This window comes from Anabrus simplex, chromosome 2 (genome assembly GCF_040414725.1).
Source record: "Anabrus simplex isolate iqAnaSimp1 chromosome 2, ASM4041472v1, whole genome shotgun sequence".
In the NCBI taxonomy this organism is placed as follows: Eukaryota; Metazoa; Arthropoda; class Insecta; order Orthoptera; family Tettigoniidae; genus Anabrus; species Anabrus simplex.
In genome coordinates, this window is record NC_090266.1 from 1,064,369,101 (window position 1) to 1,064,391,890 (window position 22,790).

The 22,790-nt window shown below is 39.3% G+C and overlaps 1 protein-coding gene across 4 annotated transcripts in view; it reads left to right on the top strand.

Moving 5' to 3' along the window:
- LOC136863292 (uncharacterized) overlaps positions 1-22,790 on the top strand; it is a 731,410-nt gene that overhangs the window by 420,869 nt on the left and 287,751 nt on the right. For 3 of the 4 annotated variants that reach the window (XR_011017857.1, XM_067139677.2, XM_068226387.1), the window contains exon 12: positions 15,771-15,898. Coding sequence is in view for 2 of the 4 variants with exons in the window: in XM_067139677.2 (XP_066995778.2) it covers positions 15,771-15,898 (128 nt within the window). In the remaining 2 variants the exon portion in view is untranslated. The remainder of the gene's footprint in view (positions 1-15,770; positions 15,899-22,790) is intronic. The other variant, XR_011017858.1, reaches the window with a different exon arrangement.

Here is a 22,790-nt window from a genome sequence, read left to right on the forward strand (position 1 = left end):
GTCAGATGCCAGCTGCTGTGCAGTCTTACACTTATACCATCTTGCCCATTTGGCCAAATAATGGTTCTCTCTTTTGCACGAGACACTTTTTTGCCCTTCTGGCTCTTCAGGAGACACTTTCGTATTATAAAAACTGGTGCGACATCCAAGAAACAACAGACAGATGCGCATTAAACCATCGGACCACTTCAGCTTCTGACTCTCCAGGTTCCATTTGTCCAATTCCCCCCACAGCAGGCAGCAGGGAGTCATCCAGGCATCTTCCCTATGCCATAGCTGAACGTTTATATAGTGAACATGGAAGTTGGATGAATACGGCAGATATACAATGTACATCGGTTGAGAGGGGCACCGACATCATCGCTTCTGTGGTTGTACAAAGACAAGCATGCCATCTGCTGAGCATAATATAGGTGTAGTATCATTTGTTGATGGATTTCTATCACCTGATCATATTATGTAGTCAAATGGGAACATGGGGAAATAATTTCTTTTTGTTGCTTTAATTTTGGACATTAGTGTATATTGATGTATTCTGATGTTATTTTCAAATTCTTCATCATCATCGTTCACCTCCTGCCAGGTTTGGATGTTTGTGGTACCTTTCCATCTTCCTCTATCCAACTGCCACTGTTCTTCCTGAACAGTATTCCAATCCAGGTTTCATCTGATTATACTATTCTTGATCATTTTCAACCACCTTAGTCTGGCTCTCCCTCTTTCCCTCCCTCCTTCTGATTGGGTCTCCATTGCTAGCTTTGGCATATTTCCTTCTTTCATCCTCTTAACATGTTCAGACCATCCAGAGTTTTCCCTCTCCATTCTGTCACAAAGCTTTTCCACTCCACCCCCTGTAGGGTGGGGAACACAGACAAAGAATACACCCGCAGTATCCCCTGCTGATCGTAAGAGACGACTAAAAGGGGCGACCAAGAGAAGATGATATTAGAACCATGTGATTACTTGTGATTAGAACCATTACGTGTGGAACACCATGGGTCAATGTTATTTGCGACTAGTACCACCTTGTGAGGAAAACCATGGGTCTACGTTACATAGAAGCAGTACCATTATGTGAGAAACACTACGGGTCTGGGCCTTGTGTGTGATAAGTGCCATCATGTGCATTCCACCGGTCGGCTCCACTGTGTTCAGAATGGGTCTGCGATACCTATGAGTTAGTACCACTTTATAAGGAAACCATGGGTCTACATTGCCTGTGGTTGTCACTACTTTGTGAGAAAAACCACAGGTTTGACTGGCGCCCGTGATAAGTACTGCTGTGATGAAAACCATGGGTCTGCCTTGCCTGAGAGTATAATACCATCATGTGAGGAACACCATGGATTTGTGTTGCCTGTGGGCATTACCATAATGTGGGATGCACCATGGGTCTACATTGCCTATGATTAGTCCTGCTGTGTAAGCAACACCATGAGTATACCTGACCTGTGATTAGTTCCACTAAGTGAGGAACTCCACGGGAATACCGGTGCCCATGATTAGTCCCACTATGTGAGGAACACCATGGATTTGCGTTGCTTGTGAATATTATCCTTATGTGTGAAACACCATAGGTTTGTATTACCTGTCAGTGGTGCCATTGTGTATGACATACCATGGGCCTACATTACCATGGTTCTGCTTTACCAGTGATTGGTACCATTATGAGGGGCCAGTGACCTGGATTTTGGACCCCTTTAGATAATTATCCTCCCAGTACTTCGGGCATTGTGAATAGGATCCAGTGATTATTTTTGTTTCACGATACATTTTTCATTGTCATTCGTTTTGGACTCTAATCACTGAATACATTTTGAAGTTTTAATTTTCATTTTGTTCACCTCATATCATTGGGGGCCAATGACTTAGCTGTTAGCCCTTTAACCCTTTTCACTAAAATTATTTGTAAGTCGTGATTTCAACCAACTCGTATTTATTTCTGTCACCGTTCTTCATGTTTTAAAACCTGGTTGTAACAATATATAGGAAGGAACTACAAAATTAATGAATGTATGGTATTTATATGACACAAAATACTGTTTTTCACTTTCTTACTGGTATATCTTGAGTGTTTGGAAGCATTTAAAGCAAATGCCTGGATGGAACCCTGGTTACTTCTCACAAGTTTTACAGAAGTAGACAGTCTCTCACCTCCCTCCAACAACTTTCCTGTCACTGCAAACCTTGCAATCCTAAGTTTATCCTTCGGGATGGGGGTACAGCAGGTGCAGCTTGCCATTCAGCCTCACTTCTTCATCTGTTGAGATAGGTCTTCCCCTTTTCCTGTTCTGTGTATTCCGAACATTTCCTACAAGTTGTTTTACCAAGTTTTTCCTGAACTTCAGATGGGTCATTCCATTGTTACCTTCTTTGAAGAGTAAGAAGGCATTTACTACTATGATCTTCAGAAGCCAGAAGAACATTTTTCTCCACCACTTCACTGACTTACATGTGAATGGGTGTGAGCTAGCATAGTGGTCAGAAAGATCAATGCCTCTCCCCCCCCCCCCCCACATTTATATTGATTATAAGCACATATGGCAGTAGATTTCTCTACAATTTCCTCGGCACCTTGATGTCTTATTCTTTGCAGAGGCTGAGTGGAATTGTCATAAAAAGTGGACAGCATAACAACAATCCGGTTGTCCTTCCAAACCAAGCATGAAGTGTTATCTGTTCAGAGTGCAATAATGTCATGTTTCATTCTCTTTGTTGTGGCCTTTCTCGCTTGTAATGGCAGACCTCTCCTATTTACCATTACAGTGCCTGCAATATGGAATGACCCATCTGAAGTTCAGGAAAAACTTGGTAAAACAACTTGTAGGAAATGTTCGGAATACACAGAACAGGAAAAGGGGAAGACCTATCTCAACAGATATTATGATTCAATTGCACATACGTATCCAGTACTCGAGTCTGATTGTACATAAATACGGAGTCCCCACAATCCATTTCTGTTTATTATAACACTGGAACGCGACATGACCCTTCAAGCCTACAGTGCTTTCATCAACATTCAGATTCTTTCCTGGAATGAAGTGTTCCCTGAATTTCATGTCCAGGTACAACACTATATTTCTGACCTTCGAATCTCTAGATTGTGGATCTGCCTTATCAGCATCACGGGAAGAAAGATGGAGATTCCAGAATATCTGTAGAAATCTGTCTGTAGGAACACATCTTTGAAGAACACCTGTTGTTATCCAACCAGTCTTCACTGAAATAATCTGAATTTCGCCTTACTGTTCATCCGCATGTTGATAATTACACCAATAAATGCTTTCAGCTCTTCTAAAGTCACAGTTTTCAAAGCAAAACCAGATTGATTGCTTCTGAAGTGGAGTATTTTGCTGTATATTCATTTCAGCAAACTTGTTTGTCTCGTGGACAATAGAGGTTACTGACTAACCTGTAAGGAAATTTGAGTAATCCTGCATCACCCGTTCTCCACGATCTCCAAGGTATGTTTGAAGTCAGCACTGTATGACTGGGACTGGGACGAGTCATAATATTATCCCCTCCTCCATGATTTCTTGCGACGCAGATACCAATATCGTCACTTGAATCACTCATGGATATAACACTTTCATTGCCAGATTCAAAATTTTCAACACTTTCATGGTTACTGTCATCAAAATCAGCCAAAAAAGATGCAAGAATCTCAGCTTCGGTCAGATTGTGCGCCTCCTTGTTGCTTCACCGCGACTGCTTTCCTTTGTCAAGGAGACAGAGCAATTTTGCTGAGCAGAGAAACATTAAAACACTCCTATTTGGTTATTTCAGTTTCTGGAAGGGACCAGCACTTACCAAACGAAGTACAAAAGCCCTGGCATGCCAGGTAACCTAGCAATGAGTGTCGAAACATCGTGTCGACTTAGGGTCGACACACGAGCTATAACTCTGACGACTGTCGACCTCAGGTTGACACTCGAGTGGAAAGGGTTAAATATCATCATCATCATCATCATCATCGTTTCCACTCAGATTTCCTTCCTGATGTCCTCATATCTTACTCTGTCCCTTCTTGTCATTCCTATCGTACTTCTTAAAAATTTCGTTTCACTGGCTTGGATTTTATTCTTCTGACATTTTTTTCGTTGTCCAGGTCTTTCCTGCATATTTCAGTATTGGGCAGTAGTACATCTTATACACCACCTCTTTACACTTCATTGGTACTTCCTTCCTCCAAACCAGATTTCTCCCACTTCGGTAGAATCGTTTTACTGATCTCCATGTTCAGCCCTGCATCCTGCGTCAGTTCACTTCCCAATTACTTGAAGGTCTCCACAATTTCAAAGTTTTGTCTCTTTATTTTTAAAATTACTTTCCCTTCCCTTCCTCTTCTAGTCAATGCCATTGCCTTACTCTTTTCCACACAGATTTCCATTCCATAATTTTCAATAATTTCACTCGTGTCGAGTTTCCCTTGTACTTCCTGTCTGTTTGTTCCCTACGCCACACTATTATCTGCAACTGGCAACTCCCTGTCCTGATATTTTACTCTTGTCTCTTCATAATTTTATCCGTAACCGTTACAAATAACATTGGTGACAGCACACTTCCTTGCTGTAGTACAGTTTCATTCCAAAACAACTCTGTCCTCTCCATGTGTGTCTGGACACTATTGCAACAATTTTTGTTTATTACTTGCACTTATTCTATAATTTGTTTCCCAAATCCTTTCCATTGCATTACTTTACATACTTTTGTGTTCTGGTGCACTATCATAAGCCTTTTCTTAATCAAGGATTGTCATCACCATATCTCTTCCATATTCCCAATATCTTTCCATTAACTGCCTCATACTGAAAATGGAGTCTAATGTCGATTTTCCATTTCAGAAGTCATATTGCTCTTCTTGTAACTGTCTTCATATACTGTTTTACATCGAATAATGCACTCAAAGTGATGAAGAATAATTCATATGTATCAAAATGCCATTAACATAAAAATCTTCCTGCATGAACTTGAGCTTATGGACTACGTAAGTAATACACTAATGTCATGCCCTTAAGATATTTCCAGACCTTACCCATGGTTGATGGTACACATTCCCAAACTAAAATCAATCCTAGATTTTGAGATATAGTAAATGCAATGTTTTACTTCATCGTATTCCACACAGGTGAAGCATGAGTGTTCCACACTTCATCTTGAATCCATAGTCAGGCGCTCCAAAAACACATCCATACAGTCCAAGGTTCAGGCAGTGAAAATGCTGCGTTAGCTGACAACAGCTTCACAAAGACACCTAGGCACTACCAGCGTGCTCTCACAAGTTAGTGCATAGTTCCAGTGCATGGAGCTAGATAACATTGCCCTGTTCCTTCGGTAATGTAGGTCCAGTAATTTGAATGTTTACTTTCAGATCGACAGATTACAATTACCACATGTGACCCAAGATGGAATTAACGTATATTCAAGGGTGAAGTGACTTGTGGTCACACATATACCATACAGATTTCAGCGTAATAACGTTACTGAAAGTTCAAAACCAACGAAATTCATTATAATTGTCATCTTTCAGAACACTTCCAAATATTCTTGCTACCCCAGAACAGTGTGTGATTCCTTGAAATTATTGCATGTCTTCTTCTCTGATTCATAGTCACTCTCAGAGCTAACTACATCTCTCTGATTAGGCTTTACTACAGAGGCTTAGCTGATGGGGATTAATTTTAGGTAGATTATTATACGTAGCATATTACATTAAGAAACATATGCTTGAAAGTACCTGCCTACAAACCATTAACTGAATGTTACTTGCTTCTTAATAACTTCATAGAAAATAAATTACAAGGGGTAGATATGTGACATAGTGTTCACTGTTTCTAGTGCAGTTTTTCATGCCGATTGCAAATTTGAAACAGTTTTGCTTTGTCACTTCAAGTTTTGAAGATCTTGACAGAGTGTCAATTTTCATGGAACAGCGTTCATCGAGAATTGTTTTCGTTGTTTTTCATTACTTTTCATACAACGCCAAACATTTTAATTTGCTTCCTGTTTATTGTCAAGGACAGTGGACGTTATGGTGCCCAGATTGCATAAATTCATCAGATCTGTTTTGCTATGTGAACGACTATGTAACAATCAAGTCTAATATATGCCATGTGGTGCATTGCACAAATCTTAGCTAAAGTCGTATTTATTAGTACTCCATGTAGTAGTCATTGCTCTAGTGAAACTTCTTTCCGTGAGTTGTTTTCCTTAATACAACGTAAACATATGTAAATGGTTGATGTAGTATCTATCTATCAAGAACAAATGGTTAGCATATGAAGACTGCAGGGAAAAAACCAGGAATGTCCATTTGAGCTAATTTTTCGCTGGTGCATTTTAAAGGTTTAGAGCAAGAGTCCTGCAAAACTATCTTACTTTTATTCATGCTATCATTTTTTTTCACATTACACACACATAATTGAACTAAAAAATAGGAATACTGTATAAAACACATAGAGAAATTAATTTATACATAATAGATCCCAGGGAATCGCTGGAGAGGTGGAGGGAATATTTTGAACATCTTCTCAATGTAAAAGGAAATCATCCTGGTGGTGTTGCGAACAGCCAAACTCGTGAGGAGGAGGAGGAGGAAAATGAGTTGGTGAAATTACGCTTGAGGAAGTGGAAAGCATGGTAAATAAACTCCATTTTCATAAAGCAGCAGGAATAGATGAAATTAGACCTGAAATGGTGAAGTATAGTGGGAAGGCAGGGACGAAATGGCTTCACAGAGTAGTAAGATTAGCATAGAGTGTTGGTAAGGTACCTTCAGATTGGACAAAAGCAGTAATTGCACCTATCTATAAGCAAGGGAACAGGAAGGATTGCAACAACTATCGAGGTATCTCATTGATTAGTGTACCAGGCAAAGTATTCATTGGCATCTTGGAAGGGAGGGTGCGATCAGTCGTTGAGAGGAAGTTGGATGAAAACCAGTGTGGTTTCAGACCACAGAGAGGCTGTCAGGATCAGATTTTCAGTATGCGCCAGATAATTGAAAAATACTACGAGAGGAGTAGGCAGTTGTGTTTATGCTTCGTAGATCTAGAGAAAGCATATGACAGGGTACCGAGGGAAAAGATGTTCGCTACACAGGGGGACTATGGAATTAAAGGTAGATTATTAAAATCAATCAAAGGCATTTATGTTGACAATTGGGCTTCAGTGAGAATTGATGGTAGAATGAGTTCTTGGTTCAGGGTACTTACAGGGGTTAGACAAGGCTGTAATCTTTCACCTTTGCTGTTCGTAGTTTACATGGATCATCTGCTGAAAGGTATAAAATGGCAGGGAGGGATTCATTTAGGTGGAAATGTAGTAAGGAGTTTGGCCTATGCTGACGACTTGGTCTTAATGGCAGACTGTGCCGAAAGCCTGCAGTCTAATATCTTGGAACTTGGAAATAGGTGCAATGAGTATGGTATGAAAATTAGCCTCTCGAAGACTAAATTGATGTCAGTAGGTAAGAAATTCAACAGAACTGAATGTCAGATTGGTGATACAAAGCTAGAACAGGTCGATAATTTCAAGTATTTAGGTTGTGTGTTCTCCCAGGATGGTAATATAGTAAGTGAGACTGAATCAAGGTGTCGTAAAGCTAATGCAGTGAGCTCGCAGTTGCGATCAACAGTTTTCTGTAAGAAGGAAGTCAGCTCCCAGATGAAACTATCTTTACATCGGTCTGTTTTTAGACCAACTGTGCTTTACGGGAGCGAAAGCTGGGTGGACTCAGGATATCTTATTCATAAGTTAGAAGTAACAGACATGAAAGTAGCAAGTATGGTTGCTGGTACAAACAGGTGGGAAGAATGCCAGGAGGGTACTTGGAATGAGGCGATAAAGGCTAATTTAGGAATGAAATTGATGGATGAAGCTGTACGCATAAACCGGCTTCGGTGGTGGGGTCATGTGAGGCGAATGGAGGAGGATAGGTTACCTGGGAGAATAATGGACTCTGCTATGGAGGGTAAGAGAAGTAGAGGTAGACAAAGGCGACGATGGTTAGACTCAGTTTCTAACGATTTAAGGATAAGAGGTATAGAACTAAATGAGGCCACAACACTAGTTGCAAATCGAGGATTGTGGGGACGTTTAATAAATTCACAGAGGCTTGCAGACTGAATGCTGAAAGGCATAACAGTCTATAATGATGATGTATGCATGTATTAAAAAGACTCTGGTGTCATATATATGTATGGAAGAATGGGTATAATCCAACTTGTATGGAATGGGTGTAGTCAAGCATTCTGTGAATCAGTCATTTTATCTTCCTCTCTTGAATGAGGAAGTGTGGAGAAAAAGTTCCTTGCAATATCCCCGCAGAATTCTTTCAATGCATGGAGATCCTTATATTTTTGATGTGATATTGAAAATGGGCCTGAAATAAAGAGAGAATTAATGTGTTTATTATTAGTTTTAGTATTAGTCAATAGCATTGTTTTACTGTACAGTTTTTAAAAGGCTTGTATTTTTTAGCTCTTGTTATACCTGTTTACAATTTACCTGGTAGGAAGTACTCCGATATCTTCATTGACTGCCTTTTCCTTCGTTCCTGAATCATGGTAGAGCAGCTACAGCTAAAATGCCCATTGTATGTGTCCCCGTTCTTCTTGAAGCGTGGGTGGTGGATAGTAACCTCCCACTCCTTGACTGGCCTTGTAGGAAACGGACATTTTTTCCGAAACATTGGTGTCAGATATTTGGTCCATCTTCTGATCATCTCTTGGTTGACCTCGATGACCATGAAGGGTGAGGGCTTCATCCTAGCTGACCGTATCTCATCATACCAATCTTGAGGCAATTCTGCTCTTTTCTTCTGGTTAATGGTACCCATATCTCTTGTTACGTTCCATGTATGAGTGTCCACGCATTTGGAAGGTTATTCTGACAAAATCTAAACATCTGGTAACAGAGACAATGTATTGCAACAACCTGAAGACTGTAATTTTTTATTCTGACCACAACAGGAATCACAGATAATATACAACTCTCCAACTTCTGATTTCAGTACTGTGAACAAAAAGTGGAAAAGATTTCCTGACTCGTTCCTTCATAGTCAAGTATTATTTAATGACTTTCTGGGTATAATTATTTTCATTGAACTGAAATTGGTCATTTAATAATTTTACCTTGAGAGAGTGAAAATGGCTCATTCTTATCTACTTAATAAAAAGAATATTATATTTAGGCAACGGACATATAAAACCAGAATTAATTTCTAAATGATATGTTAAAACAGAGTAATTAATTATTTTAAATTTTTAAAAGCATATTGTCCATGAAACAGCAATATTTTGTAACCCTCAATTTAAGCGAAATTGATATTTTACCATTTTCTGTCTCGAGGTTTATGTTAACACCTTCAATAAAAAAAATGCCATATCACTTCAAGAAATATTCTATTTTCATCGGAAACAAAGTGGTGTATTCCTGGTAATGTTCTTATCCAGTGACAAAAATGTTGTAACCCATTTAAGGATTAAGGCATATTGTCATTTTCTGGAGAATATTTGGAGCCACACACAATTACATAGTAATGTCGCATTGCATCTGGGAGTCAGTGGGTTTGAACCCCCACTTTCACTAGCATTGAAGATGGTTTTCCTTTGTTTCCCATTTTCACATCAGGCAAACACTGGGGCTGTAACTTAAATAAGACCATGGCCGCTTCCTTCCCACTCCTAGGCCTTTACTATCCCATCATCGTGATAAGACCTATCTGTGTCGGTGCAACGTAAAAAAAAAAAAAAAAAAAAAAAAAAAAAAGAAGATACTGTCACCTTGTTACTCTGTTTGTAGACCAGGTACTATACATACTGTTGTATGTCCTCTGCTCTCTTCGCTCAGCGCCAGCCAGTCGCACGCACGCAAGCGTGGATCATTCGAGACTCGACGCGCAGTCTTCAGTGCGCGTGTCTGTTACGTCGTGTGCAGTATATAAGGAGCTCCGTGTCTGTCACTCATGAGGATTCTCCCCAGTGTCCTGCTCCAGAATACACTGAACGTCGAACACGGAGGCTACTCCTCTTAAAAATGTGTCTCGACCAGGTGGACGGAATTCTGGTAGTATGAGGTTTCACCTCAGGTCACTACTCCACTTTCCTGTTCCTTCATCCATGTCGAGCCCCGATGTTGTATGCCACACATCCCCAAGCTCACTCAAGCTCCGACACACACATTAGATTCTCTAATTGTGAACATAGCTTTCATTTAGTACAAGCTTATGAACTCAGACACTTCAAGTTAGAAGGAACTCTCTTAGCTAATCTATGCTAGTGCAAATGATAGTTTTCAACTGTCACGAACTATATCTTTCCCAAGAACTATCTTTTCAAGATAGCAGTGAGTGTAAATACATTCAGAGTGTACATAGTGTATAGAAACAGAAACTCTCTCAAGATTAATCATCTACTTTGCTTCAAGACAATTTTATGTTTTATTCCTGTACATACTGTAGAATTCTGTGTGAAGCAAATAAATAAGTTGTGTTCTTGTAAACCTTATCTTGTTTACAACACATACCTTTTCTGAAATGCTGTAATAAATTAAGTAGCATCTTTCACTTTGAGAAATGAAGTGTAATTTTTTTCTGAACTGAATGTTTTACAGTTGATTCTTCTGGATAATTTACTAGATCATTTGTACTTATTTACTGCAACTATGAGGGAGTTCCACTTGAAAAGAGAAACCTTTTAATGTGAAAAACGAGACAAGCAAATAATTGCAGGTAAACACTGTTAGGCAGTCAGGGGTGAGCACACCATTCAGTAAACTGGAAAACAAGAACAACTTAATGGATTATAGTAAGTAGGCTGCAGTTCGCGTAATGAATTTAATTGGCCGTATTTAGATGAAGGGAAATTTATTTTTTTCGTTTGTACAGTTGAAATAATTGAATGTAAAACCTTACGGATGAAGGAAGGGGAATACAATTTTTACCATTGAATTGAAATATTTTTAAAATGGGTGTTCATTAAAATGATTTTTCAATGTACTTTCTTGTGTGATATCCTAATATAGCATATCTTCTTTGCTTCGTTGATTGCTCCAACTTGTTTTCAGTAGTGTCCTCCACGTGGGCATGTTCAGCATCAGTATCATCTTTCTGGATGATGACCTCTCCCTTCCCAATGTTGAAATCTTGGTCCATATTAAATCTCCAGCATCTGTCCTATGTCAACTACACACACTCTACAACTACCACTACCCATGTACCTTTGTCATTTGGATTCCACCCCAGATTGCACAAGATCAGCCATTTTATAAGGAGTTCTATATTCTATCTTCCCTATGTCCAGGAATCTCTTCACCGGGCGAGTTGGCCGTGCGCGTAGAGGCGCGCGGCTGTGAGCTTGCATCCGGGAGATAGTAGGTTCGAATCCCACTATCGGCAGCCCTGAAAATGGTTTTCCGTGGTTTCCCATTTTCACACCAGGCAAATGCTGGGGCTGTACCTTAATTAAGGCCACGGTCGCTTCCTTCCAACTCCTAGGCCTCTCCTATCTCATCGTCGCCATAAGACCTATCTGTGTCGGTGCGACGTAAAGCCCCTAGCAAAAAAAAAAAAAAAAAAAAGAATCTCTTCATACCCTCCAACCTCAAGCACATTTTGCAAGCAAGTTTGTAGTTTTTCATGACTCTTGATATTGTCATCATAGCCATTAGACCTCCTGTTTTATTTGAAGCCGAACCACAGAATCGTGACTTAATTCTGAAGTCCCACTTTCATTGGATTGAATTCAAACTTTGACCTCTTTGTAGAGAAACCACTGATGATATACAGACATTTTGATCCACCACAACCGTTTAATTTTTTTTTTAATTTTTAGAATTGGCTTCATGTTGCACAGACACAGATAGGTCTTACATCGACGATGGGATAGGAAAGGCCTAGGAATGGGAAGGAAGCGGCCGTGACCTTAATTAAGGTACAGCCCCAGCATTTGCATGGTGTGAAAATGGGAAACCGTGGAAAATCCTCTTCAGGGCTGCAGACATTGGGTCTCGAACCTGCTATATCCCGGGTGCAAGCTCACAGCTGCGTGCACCTAACTGCATGGCCAACTCGACCAGTACCATCAACCTTAACCCCCCTCCCCCCCCCACCCCCCCTCTCTCTCTCACTCTCTTCTTGCAACTCTTCCATTTATTAACAAAGGTCAAAACTGCATCGGTTTTCAATGCCATACCCACCCCCTTCGAGACCATTTTCCACTCTACAGCGAGACAATCAATTCTCGTTGCGCTAAAGTACAATGTTCCTCAGCCTACATAAATGAATAATGAAGGCATATATTTGGTCTATTGCGTTGTACTCTGCTGAAACCTGGACACTCGGTAAGAAAGACGTTGAGAGGCTAGAGCTTCCGAGATGTGGTGTTGATGTGAAACATTAAGTACAGGAAGTAAGTTGGACATGGAAGATGATCAGTGCTGAACAAGAGAGGAAGCAGCTGCTGAGTCAGATTAGGCAGTGACAGTTTATGTTGATATGTCATAGGCTTAATCATGGCAGTTTGATGAACTAGCTATTGAAGGCAAAATACCAGACAAGCCCCCTCCCCACAGGAAGACCATGCAATACCTTTGTGAAGACATTCCTTACGAACACCGGATTCCAAAGCTATAAAGATGTGAACTCTGCTGCTGAAGACCAAGTCAAATGGGGAAGTCCTATCACTGAGGCAATAACTCATAACGACAAGAATTATCTCACTCAAGACTAGTACTTTTTGTGTAATTCGTGAACATTTTGTAACAATTTATTAACCACTCAACATGGGGTGCTGAACACTGCACGCAGACTCCCCAATGCTGTCGTCGTGGAGTGACATACATTGCACGCGCGTAACAATTTCTGCTTTGTGCTTCTATCTAGTGAATAGTTCTTGAACTATTAAATATGTAGTAAGATATATCTATAGACAAAGCATCGTTCTTTCATTTGATGCATATATCTATCAAGTTTTGATAGATTATATATGATATATCGCATCTGAAAAACCACAAGTTCTGTTGTTATCATGGCAGCTAAACATTTTCTTGTGATTGTGAATTCAAAAATTAGCGATGTTTTACCAAGTGATGATACGGAAAGTTTAGTTTAGTTAAACAAGGACTAGGATATAGAATTTGAGAGTGAAAGTAGTGATCATGACATTGATGTTGCTTTTGATACATGGGGAAATATCGGCCGTAATGTTATTGATGGTGGGTTTGTCCGAGAAGACATAGATAATTACAGAGGACAAAGAGAAATGGTTTATGGCAGATCATGAGTCTCAGAATGCTGTATAGAACTGCTTATATCCTGTGTGAAAAAATTTCAGTTGTTTCCTACTGTCGAGTTCGTAAAGGTGATAATAGAATAGGCGGATATTTATGCTCAACGTCACATGCGGTCACACGGTACGTTATTTCTGTTCCGATCGATGGTAAATGAATGTGTACAGGTTATTGTGGAGGAAACATATGTGGTTTTTCCATTGTGTATGTTAATGAGCATAGTATAGAAACCTGTATTAAGAGCTTATTTCTCAAAAAAAGGCAGGTACTAGCTACTCCTATATTTGGTTCAGCCATATATCTCTTGTTTTATTTGAAAGCATCAGAAGATTCCTTCACTTCATTGACCTTAGGTAATTCTAGTAAAGTACAGTATGTTGTTTGTGTGTTTATGCACTAATAACAAACCAAACCAAACATTTTGGTAAAGTTCATTGAACTGCTTGTCATTTACACCCGATTAACTAAAAGCCTGCTCTCATTGCATGCTTGGTGCTATACTCCTTCCGCAGCACAGGGTAGCCAGGTAGTGAAAGTCGTCCCACGCTGAAGGGTTAAATATTTTTTGCTGTTCTATGTCTGTGTACTTTTTAAACTTGCCTAATTAAGTTTGTCTTGCTTTCAATCATATCCACCTTTGTGAATTTCCTACATTCTGTTTTGTGTTTAATATTTATTAGAAGTAGGTATTTCCTTAGAAATTAAATGTAGTTCAAACATCTGTATTAGCTGCAGATGTGATGTATATTCAATGATATATTCTAATCCTCTTAATGTAGGCCTATAAGGTATTTTTGGAAATTTAGAGGTAGCAGCATTAATGTAGTAAATAATACTGTGGTTCACGACATAATCGATGCCACCATGTAATCGTCACATCCTTTATTTTCAATACAAAAATCGGATGTTAAAATTCATTGCATAATTGCCGCATGTTCAAATTTTGTTCCTCAAATCGCTTAAAAGGTAAATGGAACTGCAATGTAAATTGCATATGAAAGCGCAGTTTAAAATACCTGGCATATGGGGAGTTTAGCAACACAGTCATGTTTGTGAGATGTCTGTACAACTTTCGCAGAATTCATTGCCATTCACAATGCGGAGACTACTTCAGAGGACTGGGATCCTGCCATATTGATCAGCTGTGATAACGTGACTTTGTCAGACAAAGCTGCCGCTCCAGCTGGTAGAAGCGCGTGTAGAATAGTTTGTGACTTTTAGCTTGTTTTTTCATTTCCACCAGTTACGCACCACCTTTTCACTCACAGAAAATGTTCTTCCCTCAGTTGTGTTTCCGTACTGTTCAGCGAAGACAATTACAGTTAGCTTGAAGACTGCAGAATAGTTTCTGTAATTACCCATGTTCATAAATAAATGCTTCACACATTAATGTGTTGCTATGTAAATTACTGGTGGTAACTGTACAGTATTATTGTATTAAAAAACACAATATTTCTACGAACATGCCTAAAAACAAAATAAAACTTAAATTCTCACACACACGTCTACAGTACAGTAATCACGTCACTCAAAAACAAACGCATGCAGTACATTACAGATCAGTTGATACTACATAATAAACACGAAACGTGTGGCAATCATACAAAAGTTGCAAGCAGGGGTGTACCTACTCTTAAATTTCCCCATACAGTACCGGAAAGTTGGATTATGTAGGGCCTGTTATAGCAGACTACAAGAATGTGGCCCATGGCACCTGATTATGTAACAGTGTTAATGAAAAAAAAAGGACACATCAATTTCAATGTTATTAGTGACAAGAACAAATATTAACTTTTCTGCGTGAATTAGATTCTCAGTGACTCATTTTGCCACAGTTTGCATACGCGTTCTGATACCCGTGTACCCCTGATTGCAAGGCTTTGAAAGCCGTACTAGTAGACAAGTGTGTGCGATGCTGGTATTTCCTTACATGTTTCAAATGAACTCATATCACTGGTAAATAAATTGTACATTGTCCCACGACCACGTTATCAAACAACAAATGGTGCTGTTTTCTTTGGACTTCTTTCCAGTTCTCGAATCAAGTAATCCTGGTGAGGGTCCCATACACTGGAACCATACTCATGGGTTGTACGTATAATGTATTTTTTTAATTTTATTTATTTATTTATTTATTTATTTATTTATTTATTTATTTATTTATTTATTTATTTATTTATTTATTTATTTATTTATTTATTTATTTATTTTGGGCTATTTTCATTATTTTGATGTATATACATGGGTATTGTGTGCGCTGTAACACTTATATCATATAAAATTTAGTTAAATTTAGGTATCAGTTTTTTTTTTGTGTGTGACTGATACAAATATTGTTATGAACAATTCTTCACCTAATGGTTGCAGCCTACAATTTTTTGAAAATTTTTGTATGAAAAGTGCAACGATTATGCAGTGAAATACAGTATTTGAAACCTCTCGGCTGTATATATAATTTCTCAAGGAAATTATGTTTTTAGGTCTTTACGTAATCGAGCTGATTTAAGAAGAACAGAACAGAGACAAACAGCATATGAATCTGGATCAGTGTATGATATACTTGGAATGCAACACAATGATTATCCTGGTGCGTATCCATGGTCTCCTGGTAAGTGTTTAAATTGCTCAGTCATTTGTGCATTTCTTAACTTTTATGAACAGAATGGTGAGGGAGGAATGTTGATGGAAACAAATAAATTTTCAAAGCTATCTTAGAACAATTGAAGATCAAGAAAAATCCTCTTCTTGACATAAGCCACTGCCTCCTCCAGCTCCTGCTCCTTCATATTTTGCTTTCTATCGAAATTGCTAACTCATGTTGTTTTATCTGAATCATCATGCATGTCTGTTGGAGTCTCATTGCTGTTGCAGTGATAAATTTCAAAACGGAGGGAATATTTTCATAGGTTTCTTTCAGCACCCTAGTCACATCTCTTCCTGCTGAAAATCTTGTACCCAACAATTATTTAGAAATAACACACTGAAATGAATCTGTGAGCATTTTTCATCGGTTGGTTGGTCGGTCGGTTGGTTGGTTGGTTGGTTGGTTGGTTGGTACCAAAAAGAAATTGTAATCTGGCTCAGTGAATCCAAAAAATGAAACAGGGTACAGTGGCTTTCAGCATCAAAAGGGCCGACAATATTCAAGGAATACACAAAACAAGGAACAAAATGGGCTGATTTATTAACATATTTTATCCTTCGCTGGATCCCTGAATACTTTCCAGCTATATTACCAGCATTGTCATAGTATTGTCTTGTCCCAGACAGTGGGTCTTTGGGGCCTGGAACAAATCTACATTCTGACCAAGATCATATTTGGATCTGTGACAGTAAAGTAGAAATTTCAAGGCACATTAGCAATAAATTACAGCCAAGTAGGCTACGTTTGATGACAGAAAGCGATCATCAAGTATTAAGAATGTGGTTTGTGAAAATCATCAGACATTGAATATACTACCAGTGAGTTCCATTGTACCACTAATTGTCTTACCACCACCATGACTCCATTGAGAGCAGAAAGGAATGGCATTCTCTGTTCAAGCAACTGCACATAAATGAACAATTTCTCCTATGAACATAAAGCACTGTCTAGTTCTGAGTGAACCCCCAGTGGGTGGGGGACGCATATGTAGAATACACCCGCAGTGTCCCCTCCCTGTCATAAGAGGCGACTAACAGGGGCCCAACGGGCTCTCAACTTGGGAGTGTGGATTGGCGACCACGGGGCCCTTAGCTGAGTCTTGGCATTGCTTCCACTTACTTGTGACAGGCTCCTCACTTTCGTCTATCCTATCCGACCTCCCTTGGTCAACTCTTTTGCCTTTTCCGACCCCGACGTTATTAGAGCATTCGAGGCCTAGGGAGTCTTTCATTTTCACGCTCTCCGTGGCCCTTGCCTTTCATCGTTCGTTAGTTCATTTTTCGAAGTGACGGATCCCTTCTTCCTTCTTTTTTTCCTCTCTCTTTACCCCCTGTGGGTGGGGGACGCAGACGAAAAATACACCCACGGTATCCCCTGCCTCGGCGTATCTGGTGGAGAAGCTGCGGCCAGCATTACAATGCACAAAGACACAATAAATTCTCCGCAATGATCAACCACATGAGGGACACAGGACATAAATTCACTACAATAGAACAAGACCTTCATATCCTCAAAAGAGTCGAAAAAAGTAAACTCATGACAGAATACAAAAATTTATTCATTTTCCTCGACCAGCATTTTAACAAAGATAAGAATTTCAACGACATTATTGATAAAAAAAAGCCCCTTGTACGAACAGATTTTATTTCTATTACAGGAATCAATTCCTCTCACCAATATATACTTTAAAATGTTCAACCTCAAATCAATAAGCACTCCCACCTCCTCTACAACTAATACACTCCCCTCCCTTCCTCTCCCCGTCAGTACCTCTAATTCAATTGCAACCAATAGACTCATAGCCACACCCACTCTAATATCACTCCCTCCAACGGCATCTCGCTCTTACAATACGCGCCTCAATACACTTTCCTCTTTCTCTCTCACCAATAGCAGCTCCCCTCCAAGTACTACAAACAAGCCCATAGTCACGCCTTCACAAACAGATCCCCCTCTAACACAAACCTACAGCTATAACACTCGTAGTAAGAAGTCGACAGTCATCAATAACTTTTAGCTCAAACGTAACAAGTCAAATGGTAAGTGTACACGATTTCCACTTAAACATTTTATTACGATTTTTTCACACAATTAACACCACGCTTCTGGTTTCCTTTTACAGATTCAACTGTCACATTGCCTTTTGACTAGAATGTCAATAAACCCGTATTCTTAACGTTTTAGCATCGCATCAAAATGAGATGGTCCACAGAGGTCCAATTTAAACATCGTTCATCAATCTTCAACTATAACTTCTTATTTTTTCATCAGAGTGAACCACAACTTCACCATATGCCATTGACTTTCGACTTTTATCTCATGTAAATTAATAATTACAGGTCACTTGACCATCCTTGGACATTATTTTATTCAACATTATTTTTTTAATAAATACAATTTTGATCGTCATTTTCGTCATTGTCTAATTGTAACCGCTGGTCGGTCAACATAATTTTATAGCAATTTTACCTCTTGTTTATAACAGACTGTTGCTTTGTTCATTTTAATTATAATAGTAGCCTTCTAATGTCAATATTGCAAATACTTTCACCAATTGTAAACTCCTCACTCATTGCAATATCTTTAAAACCAACATTGTACAAGTCTTTTACTATATGTTAATTTTAGTTCAAGTCTCTCCAAGGCTTTTTAAAAATTAGTTATTTTTTATTTATATGTAAATCAGGTGCCTGATTTTATTTCAAGGTTAAGACAATGGCTGATGATGCCTATATACAAGGCGAAACATGTACCATTTTAATTAACATGTCAGTGTCAATCAACAAAGACAAGACTTATTATATTGATTAGGTGGTCAAATTTAATAAATTAACTTATTGTTATTATTCCAATCAAATATCATCAATACGGATCAAACATGATATTTATCACATGTAATGAAGCAAAAAAAAAAAGTTTTTCTTACTCCTAGGGCGTTCTTGAGGAATCTTGCTTTGACTCTTTCTGTCCTCTCCAAGTCACCGATTGTCAGTTTGTCCTATATTATTTCGATTCCGTATGTGACAATTGGGGTTATTGCAGTCTTGAATAAAGTAATCGCTGTGTTAATAATAAATAATAATGTTATTTGCTTTACGTCCCACTAACTACTTCTACGGTCTTCGGAGATGCCGAGGTGCCGGAATTTAGTCCCGCAGGAGTTCTTTTACGTGCCAGTCAATCTACCGACACGAGGCTGTTGTATTTGAGCACCTTCAAATACCACCAGACTGAGCCAGGATCGAACCTGCCAAGTTGGGGTTAGAAGGCCAGCGCCTTAACCATCTGAGCCACTCAGCCCGGCAAATCGCTGTGTTAAGAGATAGCATAGATATATTCTTGATATTGTGAACGGCTCCGATTGCTGCTGTCATTCTGTCTATGACGCGGTTATTGATGGATGTCATGCTCGTTTGGAATGTGATGCCCACGTATTTGAATTTCTTGAGTATATCTGGTGTTTTATGTTTTAATGATATAGCGTCATCCTTGGCCGTCTTGCCACCTTTCCTGAACACCATCTGTACGGTCTTTTCCTGGTTAATTTCAAAATTGTCTGAAGCCCAAGCTTCTAACTTCATCATTGCCACCTGTAGTTCTGCCTTTGAGCTTGATCCCAGTGCTATGTCATCAGCATACATTATTAGAGTAGTCTCAGGAGAGTCCGTCATTATTTGTGTAATATCTACCGTTGCTACGTTGAATAGTAGCGGACTTAGAGGGTCTCCTTGGGGTACCCCATTTGTTTGAATTACTTTCCCGGATGAGGATGCTCCATCTTCAATTTTGATTAGGTTGTAGTCTAGTATGGTCTCAACGATTCTCACGAGCGACGAGCGTGTCACCAGTCATTTGTTTTAATTTTCCTATCAGGATATCTCTGTTGATAAGATCAAAAGCCTTCTTATAGTCAACAAAGACGACATTGTACTTCCCTTTTGGGTGCCTCTGTGCCTCTTCTACTTTTTCTTTTAGGTATGCTGCGGCTTGTAACGTGCTTTTTCCTTTGTGGAAGCCTAGTTGGCATTCTGGTATGAATGGGTCTATTTCGTTATTCAGGTGATTCGCTACACTAGTCTCAAATGCTTTGTATAGATTGCTTTCTAGAACTATACCTCTATATGAGTCGGGGTTGTCAGTTTCTCCTTTCCTTTTGTAGAGTATCTTCAACTTTGCCGTTCTCCAAACTTCTGGTATTTTGCCTAAATTTAGACGTTAGTTGAATAGTTCTGTCCAGTGCTGTAGTAAATAGTCTTGAGTACTTTTTAAGTGTTCTCCATATATGTTGTCTGGTCCTGCTGTCTTCCCCTTTTTTCCTTTAATAATTGCCATCTGTACTTCCTCCGTGGTTAATCTAATTTTAGCCGGGCTGAGTGGCTCAGACGGTTAAGGCACTGGCCTTCTAACCCCAACTTGGCAGGTTCAATCCTGGCTCAGTCCGGTGGTATTTGAAGGTGCTCAAATACGACAGCCTCGTGTCGGTAGATTTACTGGCACGTAAAAGAACTCCTGCGGGACTAAATTCCGGCACCTCGGCGTCTCCAAAGACCTGAAAGAGTAAAGCAAATAACATTATTATTATTAATCTAATTTTGTGTTCTGCATTGACAGAGTGGTTTGCGGTGTCACATGTTTCCCTTCTGTGTCTGTTTAGAAGCACTGAAAAGTGTTTTTCCCATGTTTCCATTGGTATTTCCTTCGTTCTGCACGCTTGCTTTTTCTTGAGAGCAGCGAATGGGTCTATTTCTGTTTCGACTACAAGCTTCTTGGCTTCTGCTTCCAGATATTCAGCTTGCTTTTCTTTTATAAGTTTTCTGTAATTCCTTCTGTCGATGGCGTATGCTTCCAAGTAATCAGCAGTCTCCATTTTTCTGACTGCATATAACGTACGTAAAGTGTTTTTTCATGCTGTATCGCACTGTCTGTCAAATCATTTTTGTGCGCTCCTTTCTTTCGCAGGCAAAGCGGCTTCCTTTATCAGATTTGTAGTGGTTTCTACTGCTTCATCTAGGTGTCCTAGAGCTACAAGGGCTCTTGCTTTTTGTATGTATGGGTGGTCCTGCAGTTTCGTTTTATCAATATTTCTTGAAAGTGTGATGCCGTTATCATCGGGGATTAGCGATTTCCATTTCTTTTTGCGTTCAATTTCTGTGCTGATGGGTATATGTTTTCTGATTGGTGTTGACCCTGAGGACCATAGACCTTCCTGCTTCTTTATTATAAATCTTTCTCCTCTGTAGAATACAAGATCGATTGCACTGGAGCCATTTGGAGCAAAGTACGTTTTAAGAACTTTTTTGTTTATCATTGTGAAACCGCCCCTCAGGATTTGGATAACTATCTCTGATTTAGCGTTCGGCTCGTCTATCCTGCAGTTGACGTCTCCCGCGATTATCACTTCTTCCTCATTATTTACTTTCCCTATTGCATTAAGTACTGAATCTACTACATCTTCTATTGGATTATCTGGAGCGATATATATTCCTGTTAATGTTATGTCAGTGGTCTTAACTATGATTGTGTTTTCACTTCTCTGGATTTCATTTACTCTTCCTACAGTTGGTTTGAGGAAGCATGAAACTCCTCCAGCCAGTCTACCTCCTGTTGGTGTTGCAAATGTGTGGTATCTATAGAATTTTGGTAGGTCTGTTGGTTCTAAAAGAAAAGTTTCCATAGCTATGATGATATTAAACTGTTCCATTGTCTTTGGAGGTATGAATAGTAAGGCATTTTTTAGTCCTTCGATGTTCCAGAGAAGAATCTTGATTATTTTTATTATTCGAGGGACACTCCAATGTTGTGTCTTTAGCCTTGAAAAGAAAATCATCTAACTAGAATCCCTGTTGGCCAAAAGTCTGGTTTTCCTGTTGTTTGTAGAAATTCAAAAGGAATTCCCAATTTGCAGGCTTTCATGGGGCCAGCCTTATTAAGCATTTCACATGCTTTTATCTGTAGAATGTCATTTCTTAATAAATAGTTTTTAATGTTATCTTCTATGGTTCCTTCTTTTATCTTTCCCACATATAGCCATGTGGTTTTGACTGCCGGCTGTATTTCTTCATTGCTTTGTTTCGTTCCGATGATGGTCTTACGATGTTGTTTGGGTTTTTTCACCACTGTGTTCCAGGGTGTTTATTCTTCGGATCTGGCGTCTTCCGTCACTGTTGGTAAACTGGATTCATTTAGACCACTCGTTTTTTCCTTGTCTTCGAAGTCAGCGTATGAGCAAGCTGAAGATCTATAGTTCCGGATTTGTGTTATTCCGTCCACGCACTTTTCCTTGGAATTTTCTTCTGGCCCATTCAAGATGTCCTTAGGTGGGTTCTTTTTTGAGTTTTTTCCGGGTCTAGCCATTGAGTTCTTATTTTGGATTGGTATATCTGAAGCTGTTTGATCTTGAGAGGAGTCCGTTTTCTGTTCTTTTGGGGGGGGGGGGTTTGTGGAGTCTGGTTTGTTTCTATATTTGGAGATGTCTTTGATGTCTGTTCTTTGTTGATTGCATTGTCTTTGCAGGTGTGGTTTTCGACAAATTTCCTCATTTCTTCTCTGACTCTGGCTAGGATTGTTTCCTGTAATGTTTTTATTTCTTTTCTGATATCTTTGAGTTCACTTCTGATTCTTTTGAGATATTCTAGCTCCCTTTTCAAGGTTTACAAAGCCATAACAATGTGCAGCTAGGTTTCTGGAGAGTAGTATAGTCTCCAGCGCTGATACCGGCACAATCTTTTTGAAAGCATTTATTACAACTATCGATACAGCAAACACTGGCATCACTATCTTTTACCTGTTTGCCGCATGTGCCACATGGGGCGTTGTTTTTGCCGTTGCCAGTCATGGAAACTGATTCTTTTATTTC